General features: G+C 37.7%; 1 protein-coding gene across 9 annotated transcripts in view; it reads left to right on the top strand.

Annotated features, from left to right (window-relative positions):
• Window positions 1-13,176, top strand: part of CABIN1 (calcineurin binding protein 1) — a 105,330-nt gene that overhangs the window by 13,034 nt on the left and 79,120 nt on the right. For all 9 annotated transcript variants that reach the window (XM_086855722.1, XM_086855724.1, XM_086855720.1 and 6 more), the window contains 7 exons: window positions 749-985; window positions 2,235-2,388; window positions 2,618-2,733; window positions 6,493-6,654; window positions 8,162-8,368; window positions 8,731-8,876; window positions 10,692-10,953. In XM_086855722.1, the coding sequence (XP_086711848.1) occupies window positions 749-985; window positions 2,235-2,388; window positions 2,618-2,733; window positions 6,493-6,654; window positions 8,162-8,368; window positions 8,731-8,876; window positions 10,692-10,953 (1,284 nt within the window). The remainder of the gene's footprint in view (window positions 1-748; window positions 986-2,234; window positions 2,389-2,617; window positions 2,734-6,492; window positions 6,655-8,161; window positions 8,369-8,730; window positions 8,877-10,691; window positions 10,954-13,176) is intronic.

Raw genomic sequence — 13,176 nt, 5'->3', positions numbered from 1 at the left:
CATTTCCTGAGTTATTTTATGGATAGTTTCATGCTGCTGTTGACTATATGGTGACTTGGAACCATTCTGAAACTTGGTTATCTAGCATTGGAATTATTTTTATGCTGTAAACACACTCTCCTGAGAAACTTGATACATGCAGTACTATTGCTGTAGAGTTAGTCCATTTGACACTGTAAAAATAAGCGTATAAATGAGCTCAGCTGGGAGTATGTTAGGTTTTTTTGGGGAAAAGAAATTTACACTAAAAAAGACTGATGGTCTTTTAACTGGACTGAACCAAATCCTTCAGTTTGCATGCTATCTGGTGACCCAACCTCTTTAGAGTACAAAGAATCAGGAGAATGTTGCTATTACATTTCCCTTAGAGATGCTACTTTGTTATTTATGAAGTAATAAAATGGTAGCGCAAAATCATAAAGATCCAAACCCTGTTTCTTGTAAGGGCTCTATTCAGCTATAGATCATTAGAATTACAGACCTATAGCCATCCCTTTCCTTGCTGCTCTTATTAAAGCAGAAAGATGTGATGATTTTTTTGTATTTAGATCCTGCTTGTGTGTTTGTCATCCAGGATCCGTGCACCTCCTGTTGTCCTTTTAATGTTGTGTTTAAAGGTGTTCTGTTTCGTTTCATTGAAGTAATCACATTAACTGAGTATAGTGTTTGCTTTTCCCTGCTGTGCATTCATGTTTAAAATAAACTTTTCATTGTTATAATAGATCTTTTTCATATTTACATTCCCTAGGACTCCCTGCTCAAACTGAAAGACTACAAGCAATGCTTTGAATGCTCAGATGTTGCCTTGAATGAAGCAATTCAGCAGATGATTAATATGACAGCAGCCTCTGCTAAAGAGGAGTGGGTTGCTACGGTAACACAGCTGCTCACAGGAATAGATACTTCATTATCATCAGTTAACAGCATCTTGAAAGACTCCTCTGTCACACCCAGCCTCGTTCGCTTAACAAACAACCTGATCCAGGTAACCCATGCCCCGGCACCTGCAGACAAGTCTTGTGTGCTGCAGACCTCCAGGCATGATACAGTTGCTGTGTGAATTCCCACCCACTCCTGGTGATGGTTTTGGTTACATTTCTGTTACATTTTTGGGAAGATGGCTATTACCATATTGTGTGAGCGTTGTCATAGTCTGCGGTGTGATAGACCTGCATGAGCACACTCCTGTGCTAGAACCAGTACCAGCAGGTACCTTTAGACACCAAGCTGCCTAAAACAATCAAAATATGGAGGTATTAGACTGTTTGACATGATGATAATGTGAAGATTGATTGAGCTGCCTGGGTGTAGCTTGTAAGTTATGGCTCTGATCTTGCCTGTATGTGCTTGGGGCTGGAGGGCAAGGTCCCATAAGCCTTACAGACATGGTAGAATTGCTTGCAAGTGCTGGCTAAAGTGTTTTTCTAGTAAAAGCAGAGGGGGTGATCTGAACAGGGTAACAGGGGAAAAGTGAAATGTGAACTGCTTCTAGAATGATGAATACAGCTAATTTTAGCCTTTTACAGAGGGTACTTTCAAACCTCAAAACTGAATGCGCATTTTCAGTCCAGGTAACAAATGTCAGACTTATAAATGGCAGTTTTATTAAGAAGCAGGTCTAGTTAATGTCAAAATTCAATGTGCTTGCAGTTCTCAAATCTCCATTTACTTCAGTAAAAGCCAAGGATCCTTCACTACTTACAAAATTGTACTATCATTGTGCAAAGTTGTGTATATTATGGAATGGAATTCTGGAGAACAGAGTGTTAGGCATGTCATTTATCTAGCATCTTTAATGATTCTAGTTGGTCTTTAACAGTTGTTGTAAGACCTGTTCTAGCATTCAGGATTTTTTTTTAAGTTCCTCTTCATCTGGGTTCTAGAGAAATTTCTTGTTCAGTAATGAGGCCTAGTAATGCTAAGAATTGATGCTGTGTATTTGCTTAATAATATTGGCATAATAGCATTAGCTTAATATTAGCATATTAACAGAGACACATCTAGGTGGAAAGTGAGGGTGCAAGAGGAATGCCAGAGTAAGACAAATAATCTGTTACCCTCCCCCTGCTGATTGATCTATCTCTAGCAGTTTTACAGCCACTTGTGAGAAGCTGAGACTCAACTTTAGATTATTTCCTTGGGGTAAAATCTGTTACCAGCTTTGGGTTGTTTGGAAAGGATTCACACCCAACCTTTGTCTTGCATCACTTTGTCTGTATAATTTTCTTTATTAGATCATAGACTGCAGCATGGCTGTCCAGGAAGAACCAAAAGAGCCATATGTGTCCTCGGTGCTTCCATGGATTATCCTGCACAGGATCATCCAGCATGAGGAAGATGCTTTTCGATCCCTTTGCTGCCAGCAGCAGCAGAACCAGGGAGAAGAAGGTGGATTATTTCTTCACTTTTACATATTGCACCTGAGCTCTTTACCATCTAGCTCAGGAATATAAGTAATAAGATACTTGTTTGTTGTCCTGCCTTACTGGCTGAAGGGAGTAGAGGGCTATGCAAGCATCACTTTCCACCAGAGAGGAAGATTTTGCCAGTTGAGGCATTGACTCAGATTTAACTCAGCTCTGTGCTACTTTAATATCTACCAATTTCTTTCTTCCAGCGAGTCCTGATACCCCTATGTTGCCTTCTTCACTTATGCTGCTGAACACAGCTCATGAGTATTTGGGAAGAAGATCCTGGTGTTGCAATTCAGACGGTGCTCTGCTCAAGTTTTATGTAAGTATTTGCATCGTGGAATAACTGAGATTGATTCTGGTTGATGTCTGAAAGTCATCTAGCCAAGACACATGTCAAAGCAGGACAAAGTTTAGATTGTTTTTTGCCTTGTCTTCATGTTCAATATACACTTTTAAATCCGCTTTCCATCTTCTCCCAGACAAAAACATGAAAGTTTCAGTCGGTTTAATCTGAATAGCAAAGGTTTGTTATTCCAGATCCTTTTCTATTGGTCTACTTCCATCATACTTCCCTTTGTTCTCTGGACTTACCTCACAAGAGGTAATTATTCACAAGAATAATTGTTTGCTTCTGTTTTTTCTCCTTTGTTTTGCTTCTTGCACTAGTATTTTATTGTGTTCATGGGATCTGAAAGGGAAGTATAACCAAGCAGCCTGATAGTACTGTACATCATTCAGAACCTAAAAAAACCTGCAGTGTTACATCTTTAAAATTGCTGCTAAAATAATGCAGTGGGATTTCATATTCATCTTGTCTCAGTGATTCTAAATAAGTTGCTCACTTCACAGAGCTGAATTTGTCAAGTGTTAGGTAGGGTTTGCACATTTTCAGTGTTCGTAAATACTGTTTATCATGTAAAAAGAATGTATTTAAACTTTCAGCCAAGAAAATTCAGTTTTGAACAGCTTGATTGTTTGTTTGTTCCAAAACATAAGAGTAAAAATTTGCAGGCCATCATCTGTCCTGTTACACATCTACAATGTTCCTGATTGCTCCCACATCCTGTGGTGTTACCTGGGTTTGCTCTGAAGCTGTGATTCATTTAATTGTGCTGTGGTTGATAAATTTGTCTCGTTTGATTATGTCTACCTTGATTTTATACCACAGTCTGAAAAAGAAATAGCAATTATATTGTTTAATATTATTTAAAATATACTTGCCAAGTTCATCTGTTGAACAATGATGAGAATGAAGAATTACTTTAACTCTCCATTTCCCTGTGTCTTAAGGCTGTTCTTTGCTCTGTTGTTCAGATGGGTGTGTTAGATCTCATATGCTCCAGGAATGGGTGTTTGGGCAGTGAATGCTGTAGCATTATTAGATGAAAGGACTTACCTATTGATGGTTGACCTTTTTAAGATTATTCCTTGAAGTCTCATTGTTACACCAGAAAAGACATTTCCCATTGTTAAGTAGAATATGTGCTTGCTCATTTTATCTTAATTCAGAAACCCAAGTGTTTCCCTGAGCAGAGCACTGGCAGCCTGGGACAGCCTGGCTGCTGGCAATCCCAGATAATGTGGTGCCCTGGGCTCTGCTCTACAGGGACATTTCAGTGGCACTTCACAGATTCAGCTTGACTTCACTGAGGTTTATTACCTTCAGCCAGGAGGAAAGCATGATTAGTTCTGCATAGAGCTACTCAGGAATCTCTTAATTTCCCTTCTCAGCACTCCCTGGAGCTTATTAGCCACAGCTCAGTGCCAGACCCCATCTACCTCTGCATTTGAGCAGTGGCATGTCCAGGACAGTAATTTAGACAGCTGTGAAGGAGGGCACAGAGAGCCTGAGGGGTTCTTCAGGAGTCAGCTCACCCTGGTAGGGCTGGAGTGAATGAGCAGTGTTTGAACTGAGGCTGATGCAGGGTAGAACTATCAGATTATCTCTATGTCGTGCTCTCCTCAGCCTCCCTGGTGTTAGGAGCATAATGCTGATACACCAGAGCTGCCCCTGCAGGGACTCCAGAGGGCTTATTAGCTCTGGCCCTGTGCTTCATGAAAATAGATGGGCTGTTGCCAGGCTCCAGCTTGCCCACGGTGCTCCCAAGTGATGAGTCTGAATTGTGCCTGTACCCACAGCCTGGGGACTCACAGAGTATGGGCTGTGAACCAGGGGAAAGTACAGATGACTGAGAGCTGGCAGTGTATTTGCAGTGAGATCTTTGCAAATGTCATCAGGTACTTTAAACAAAAATGTTCCATTTTCACTTACAGAATTGCCCGCTTCTTAAACTAAAATATAAGATAGTATTGTTAAACAAAAGAATTTAGTTTTCAGAGATGAGAGGGTGTTGGAAGGATAGGGAAAGACAAAGATAAAATGGGATGAATTATTTGAAGAGAAAGGCAGCTTCAAGAATGTGAGAAGTGTGTTTCACAGATTAGTATTAAGTGATCAGTTCTGTAGGTGAACTGTGCTCAAGGACCATATATTGCTTATGGATGAATGTGCTGTGCAAGAGAAAGTGTTCATATTAATTAAGGCCATTAGCAATAGTCTGAATTATTAGGAACAATTCTGGATTTCTGCCAAGAACTTAAAAGTTGAATAAGAACAGAGGAGATTGTTTTGAACCTGTTCAAATGAGAATTCTGTTACTGCTGTTAGATGTGCTTTTGTTTGTAGCAGTAGGAATATAAGGCTGTTGTTACAGTATCCTCTGATGCTCACTGTTTTTCTTCAGCTTATTTAGCTACGCTTTCTATAAATTTCAAATGTTCACAAATTCATACAGGGAAAGTGCTGGAAATAAGGTGTCTGCTGGGACTCAGTGTGAATTAATCTGCTGTGACTCCAGATGTCATTGAAATGCTTTCTAAGAATTGTCTTTGATTTTATTTTTCAGGAATTTGGCTCTTAATAAAACAGTACCTTGATCTTAGCACAGATATTTTAATCAGAAGAGAATCAGCATCTCATATTTAATTCCAGCTCTTACAAATGAGCTTCTTACATGTAGAATGTCAGATTTTACCTTGTAATGCAGTGTTTGTATTGACAGGAAAGCCCATCATGATGAGAGGCTTCTTGTAGGATCAAGTATAAAAACTGAGTTTGCAATCCTAGATGTTGAAAAATGCTAAATGGTCGCAAATAAATGTTTCATTTTTAAAATTTGAAATTCCATAGTTGAACACATTGAAATTGAATCTTAAACCTCAATGGTTGTGTGGGTTTTGTTTTGGTTACGAAATAAATATCCAGAATCCCCCTACACAGATTATTCTTGGTGAGCTTATTTTTATTGACCTTGAAATGTCTTCTTGGAATGTGTTCCTTTTTGGTTTGTTTTTTATGGAAGCTTAGTGAGAATTTTCAAAGAGTTACCTTTCTTCTTTTGGCATTCAGCTGCAGTTTTTATAATGAATGTCTTAAAGTATCAGCATCTTCCAAAATATTCTAGTGATGGGGACTTTCTCTTGTAGTGTTGAAGGTAAAGATAGCAACTTGCTGCAGTGTTTAGTAATTTGGGATCAATCCAGCCACTTTCCTTGGTGTGTAGCCATCTGTGTAATACTGTTCATACTGTTCAATTCTATAGTCCTTTCAGCCAGATTTTCATTAACTCTCTCTCTTCTTTTACTGCAAAGTCTCCTCCATCCTGCTTTTTTCATGCAGAGGAAATTGCTGGTTGTGAGTTAGGGCAGAAATTCTTCTGTACCTTTTCTTTATTCACAGCATTGATGAACTGTAGTGTTTATATTCACAGAAGCAGCTTGGTGTGTAGGGGAGAACTTTGAATGATTTCTGAAACATGAAGCTGATGTATAATAACCTCATTGATTAAAGATAAGTGTTTGTGAATTAACACAGGAAGAGAAGTAAAAGCACTTCTGTGCTGCTGCAGTGCCATTGGAATGACTTGTGTGAGGCCAGTTTGCAGAAATACACCAGTAATATTTGGTGATGTTTGGGGAAAAAAAATCCATGTAGTTCCTAAAAGTTGTTTTTATCATCTGCCTTCAGACAGCTCACTGTGATCTGCAGGTGACCTTGTCCTTGATGCTTGGTTTGTAGGTTCAGGTTCTGCAGAAAGAACTTGCAGCTTCCACTTCTGAAGATACTCATCCATACAAAGAAGAGCTGGAAACAGCCTTGGAACAATGTTTTTATTGCTTATATGGTTTCCCTAGCAAAAAAAGCAAAGCAAGGTACTTAGAAGAACATTCAGTACAGCAGGTAAGATGTGTGTTATCCAATGTCAGTGGAATATCCTCAAGTGATACAAGATGCACTCTTGTTCTAATGCACTTTGATATATTTTGGAGAAAGATTACTTTTATTTCCTTGTGAATGTCATGTATTTTACACATTGTAAAGAATAAACTAAAAGTTTTAATATTTTTTTAAATTATAATGAGTTGAATATTTTAAATTAAATACTAGTCTTATCCACAGTAGTCTGCCATCCTGAAAGTATTGAGAAATTGATTTATTAAGCTATCACTTTCCTGTTTTCAGCTGAGAAGAAGTTCAAGGTTGAGGAAAATTTAGAGAGGAAAAGTCAGCTTGAGAGAAGAAAACTTTAGCAGCCAGCCTTGCAGTTTATGAAAGTGAAAAATGTCACTGTTAAAAGTTTGCAAGTACATTATATTATCACTTACTTTGACATCTTTGATGGTAAATACCTGGTAGCTGTCTATGAGAAATGTGAAATTCAGTTTAATTTGGGAGGAGGGCAACTACAGAGTGCCTCTGGAAGAGGGTTGTAATATTAGGGGAGGAAGAGAAAAACACAGGGCAGCAATACAATTCCCTGCCTTGAGAAACACCACTGGTTTTATTCAAAAACCCCAGACTAGTTTGCACTTACCAAATGCAAGTGATCATAGAATTATCAATCAAAACTGTTTTCATACAAGTAAAATAATTGTCTGTCTCTGTGGAGCAGACCCTTTAAAATGCACAAATACTCTTATACTGTTCATTGAATATTGGGAAATTTTGTATGTTTATGTACATCTTAGAGAGTGAAGATAATGTGAGAAAGGGGATGAGTAAGAAAAAGGGAAATATAAGGAGATTACCCTCTGCAGCTTTCCCTGTTTTTCAATGCAGAGCAAAATTTACTGTAATGGTAAAGTGAACAATAAAAGGAGAAAAACTTAGTCTAGCAGAAGAGAACTGTAAATGATTTTGGGTATTTTTACTGCTTTCAAGAAAGAAAAGTAAGGAGAAAATGAGGAGTAAATTCTGGAAGTAACTTTCTACAGAGTGTTGGGAGATTTTTGAGGTTCAGAATTTTGTCTGATGCCCATTTCATTAACTCTTCTTACTTGGCTCTGAAATGGAAGGGGCAGAGTTCTCCATCTCTTACCCCTGATCTCAGTGTCACTCAGAATGTTTACAATTGATCCTTGCTTATAAACAACTTTTCTGAGCAATTTTTGTACACAAGTAGAATGAATTTATTTTTATTTTGACTTTAGTGACATACACTAAGTTACAGCAATATCTTTGTCTGTTAAATCAGTGAGAAGTATATTGTATTTGTGAGCAGCATAAATTAATAGCACCTTTAACTTTAACCTTAACCTTTAACTATTCTTGGGAGGTTTCATTTGGTTTCTGCTAGAGTAATATGTACACTTATGAACTAGAAAGGCTGTAGAAAACCATCATTAATAGACTTGAATTTTGAAATTTGAAGTATTTTTTTCCCCCTCTCATCTACCTCCCTCTTCAGGTTGATCTGACATGGGAAGATGCTTTGTTCATGTTTGAGTATTTTAAGCCTAAAACTCTCCCAGAATTTGATAGTTACAAAACCAGTACTGTGTCTGCTGATTTGGCCAACCTTCTGAAGAAAACTGCCACAATTGTTCCTCGAACTGACAAGCCTATGCTGAGCCTGGAGACTGTATCTGCCTATATTGAAGGAACATCCAGCAAGGTATGATTAATTGGTTTTTTAAAAAATTACATTGAAGGGAGTAAAAATTGGTGTTGCTATTTTTATGTAGATTTTTTGATTATTAGTGGAATGATTTATTCCATGATGTTTGGCTTCATTAGGTAGTTGCATTTAAATAAAATAAGAATGATCCCATCAAAGCTTTTAGTCTTTGAATGGTAAAATATAGTCAGCATGAGATGTTCATTAATTTTTGTAAGTGCTCTGTGTATCTGTGAAATGCTTTCAATGTTTTCATATTCAAAACCTTCATATTGTGTGATGAAAAGGCTGCTTCCTCTACAAGGAAGAAGCAAATGTGCAGCTCATTTAATGTGAACCTTTGCCTTTTGGGTGTGCAGGCACCATCTCTCCCTGAGGGTGCAGACTATTCTCCACCAGTGGTGACTGAGCTGTATTATCTCCTGGCGGACTATCATTTCAAGAACAAAGAACAGTCCAAGGCCATTAAATTTTACATGCACGACATTTGTATTTGTCCAAACAGGTCAGTATTTTTGAATCCTTCATTCTTCTCTCTTCTTTCAGTACTGAAAAGAAGAGAACTGGTTTCAGGAATGAAAAAAAACCAACCCCAAACAACCAAAACCCCCACCTGAAATCCATTATCACGGGTCCATTGTATAATTAAGGGCATCTCTTAACCCAACAGAGAAAACAAAGCCCAAAATGTAGGGTTAAATATTTAATTGCTTTGAAATTAAAACCAAAAAATGAAAGAAGGGGGGAAAGCTAAATTGAAATAAAGAATAACTGTGAAGAATGAGCTGTTTGCACCTTTTGTTCTTTGCTTTGACATGTTCATGCATGATAAGGAGTGAAAAATGTCATCATTTGAGAGTGTAGCTATAGCACAAATGGCATCTTTTAGTGAATTAATTGTTTAGGCTGACCTCTTCCTAAAAGTGTTGATTCTGCTGCTAGAGAATTACACAGAGAATACAAGTAAAGTATTTAAGTGGTATTTAAACAAAACCACCTTGTTTCTTGATAATTTACAACTCACTGAAATACCATCAAGATTAAGCTCTCTCATCTTAAAAATAAAATGTGTTCTGAATATCAGTCCTTTAAATTAAATTAAATAACCTTTAAATTTACTGATTGAATATAGAGTTTGCATATTAGGTGTTATCATTTTAATTCTCCTTGAAGTTGATAGATCAGGGTCAGTGACAAAAACCCTAATTTGATAGATTTGAGACAAGGAAATTGTTTCTAAATCCAGTCACGTAATGGAGACAAAAGGGAAGGTGAAGGCACAGAGCAATTTTAGATGTGAAATCTTCAGAGGAAATAGCTGTAGTTTAATGTTATTTCATCTTCTAGTCTGGGACTTGTGACTAGCAAATGGCTAAAACTTTTGTTTAAAGGCAGATAAAGAAATTACCAATACCACTCCCACCCATTTTTCTGTAGTTCTGGTGTTCTGAGCCTTAAATTCAAAAATAAATGAATGGAATGCATTAATGTGTGGCATTTTTTTGCTCAGAAGATGCCTTATGAGGTAGCATAGTATTTTTGCCCCAGTCAAAATAGTTGGTACTTGTCTGTCCTACAGTTCTTGTTCCATTCCCCTCAGGAATCTGACTATTGAGGTCACTTGACCTAGAAATGAGTTTTCAGTTGGAATCAGAAGAAATTGCAGGCAAAAATATGAGAACCTTATGGTTATTGCCTTGGTGTTAAAGTGGTGGTAAAATTGAAAAGCCCCAGTGCAGCTGAACCCAGGTGTTAAAGTGAGGTTCTGGCCTATGGAAAGCACCCTTCAGGTTGTATTGTCAATAAACACAGGGCTGGACCCTCAGCAGTCCCTCAGGCAGAAATTACACTTCTGGTTCATCAGAATTTTCCTACTTGAATACAATTTTGGCTTTATGATTTTTATGCTGGGAAATGATTATGATTATTCACAGTTGAGTCCAACAGTACAAGGTGTCTGCTGGCCTGCAGGGTGACAACATTTTGACAGGGCTGTGTGGTTACTGAGAAAAAAACAGCGGGAGTGCTGCCATTAGAAATATAGATATACTGGCTTTGTATGGAAAATAAACCTGGGTTTTTCATGTTTTCCATGTGTGACAGTTCCTAGGGGCAGTGCTTTGTTAGGAAACTACTTTAAGATAATGATTTAGGCTGTACAGCTTGTGTTTCAGTGTGAGGAGAGGAGGAAGTGCAGAAATCTGTTTTGTGTGATGAAAGGAGGAAAAAGTTGTAGATACAAGGAGACAAAGCTTGTCTGTGCCCTCAGTGTGATGTTCAGGGGGCAGTTTTCTCATGGGTTATGTTCTTGCCTGCCCAGGTTTGACTCCTGGGCTGGGATGGCTCTGGCTCGGGCGAGCCGGATTCAGGACAAGTTGAACTCCAACGAGTTGAAGAGCGATGGCCCCATCTGGAAGCACTCAACCCCTGTCCTGAACTGCTTCAAGCGAGCCCTGGAGATCGACAGCTCCAACCTCTCCTTGTGGATCGAGTACGGCACCATTTCCTATGCCCTGCATTCCTTTGCATCCCGGCAGCTTAAGCAGTGGAAAACGGAACTTCCCCCTGAAGTTGTGCAGCAGGTGGGATCTAACAGAGAGAGTATACAATTTAAAATATTTACAATCGGGTTTTCTAACGTAGTAATTTTTTTAATTAAGTATTTACATGCTATATTCTGCATATTAGACCATATGGTTACTTAGTGATGTAGGAAATTCTAATATTCATGTAATCTGGTGGTGTCAAGCAGCATTTGAAGGTGGGTTTTTCTTTTCCTTTTTTCTGTGTAAAATCAATTTGAGCCTAATCTTTGAATTATCTTTTGAAGGTGACACAAAATTACTGTAACCTTCTGGAAAGGGGAATTCTATTTATCTCTCCTTTCTGTAAATGTCATGTAATGTTTCCAGGAAAAGGTGAAATATATACATATTGAAATAGTGAAGAGATCAGAAATTATTCTGATATCTGTGTTCACATGTCATCTCTTATATCAAAAGAATTCTCCCCTTTTTCTATGGTTTTGGACAATTAACTTAAACAAAAGATCAAAGTGAGAAGATGGGTAGAATTTCCACTGAAAACATTGTTATAAATTCATTATTTCTTTCTGCGTAAGGCAGATGAAAAAAATTATTAAGAGGTTTATTGCTAAACCAAAATGAGCAATTCTAAATGCACTCTGACAGTGATAACAGTTGCTTGGGAAAATATTTTGTCTTTTTGGACCAGTGAACTCTGTTTCTGATTTAGCTTTTCTGACTTCCAATTGTTACGTAGTCTGCAGCTGGAAGCACACTGAAAAAAGGAAGTGCTGCTTCTCTGCTGTGATTTGTAAAACTCTGTGTTTGAACTACAGAGATCAGTGCTGGGAACACCCTTTGCTCCTGGGAGAAGAGTTTAGAGGAGGTGGTGAGTCTCACATCTGAGCTGCCTCCAGCACTGGGTTAACACTGCGCTTCCCACAGGCGATTTCTTGCCTGAGAACAAAGATGATGTCAGCCTGCATATTAAAAGGGAACAAATTGTTTATTAAAGAGTATGTTTGAAATGACAGCTAACAATAGAGTTTTCTTCCGGAGGGTTATTGCATCCTACAGCCCTAAAACTAACTTCTCAGAAAGTGAAGCTAGTACATTTTATGTCTTTGCCCTATCAGAAGTTCGGTCTTAGGGTCTTGCAGGCTCTTGGTGATGGGGGATTTGTTGAGGAATTCCAGGGACAGTGCTGGAGATATTTCATATTATCAGCTAAAATGAGCAATACAGAGCAGCCATCTGAAGATGAGGATTAAATGAGAATGTTTATTTAGGACTACTTAAGTTCTTCAGTTTTTGCAAGTGAATATATTAAAGATGCATTATTTAGTAAGAAAAGCTCTATTACAATAAAAGATAAATTGAAACAATTTCATCTCACTTCCACAGATATATCTCTTCAGGAATGTGTTTCTCATACATAAAAAACTTAAAATTCTCTTCTTCTTACAAAATGTTTAGGAAAGGAAATGCTATGTTTCAGTTCTTGGTTATAGCCACACAGCTTAAATTTATAAACTTCATTTTCAAAGAGAGAAAATTACATTAATGCATCTTTTGACCTAGTTTTTTTTAACATGATTTTATTGGCATTTAACTTTAATTTATGCTGCTGGTTTAAATTTTCTTTTGACGGGGTGGGGTGGGGAGAATATTCATCTCAAAATTAGATACATTGCAAGCAAGATGAAATACTTTTCTTCACAAATGAGAGTGGTCCATAGTGGCTTTAGCAGACTTCAGTTGCAGAACAAAGCAAATATTCTTTTTCTTTGAAGAGTTAAGATAATTACAGCTGCAAAAATGAGGTAGAATTTCTGTAGACATGAATACTGGGCTATTGTTATTTTTCAGATTTATATTTATATAAACATAATTATTTCTTCTGTCTTACTGTTTTGTTCTGGTTGTTTGTGCCAGCAGTTACCAGAGTGAACAAAATCCTATCTATAATCACATTTTGTGAGCTGTTGGGGTGTGTTTGACCACTTGGAATTTATTTGATCACTTCTATGTCTTTGTTATGGTTTAGGACAAATTTGGGAGGAAACTTCCAAAGGGTTCCCTCTAGAAAGCAGATTCAAGCACGCCCTCTCCCTCCTGGTTCAGGAAAAGATTTCCTTGGAGAAAAATGGAAAAAACCAGTTTATTTAACAAGCAAAGAATTCACTAGCATAAAAAATGAATAACATTTAACAATAAAATTTCTCCCTGTTTGATGAGATGGCAAATACAGGAAGTCCTTGTCATGGAGTGTAGCTGGGC

The sequence above is a fragment of the Cyanistes caeruleus genome, chromosome 18 (genome assembly GCF_971803275.1).
Source record: "Cyanistes caeruleus chromosome 18, bCyaCae1.hap1.1, whole genome shotgun sequence".
NCBI lineage: Eukaryota > Metazoa > Chordata > Aves > Passeriformes > Paridae > Cyanistes > Cyanistes caeruleus.
The sequence above is the reverse complement of the archived record's forward strand: the minus strand, read 5'-3'. Positions and strand labels throughout refer to the sequence as shown.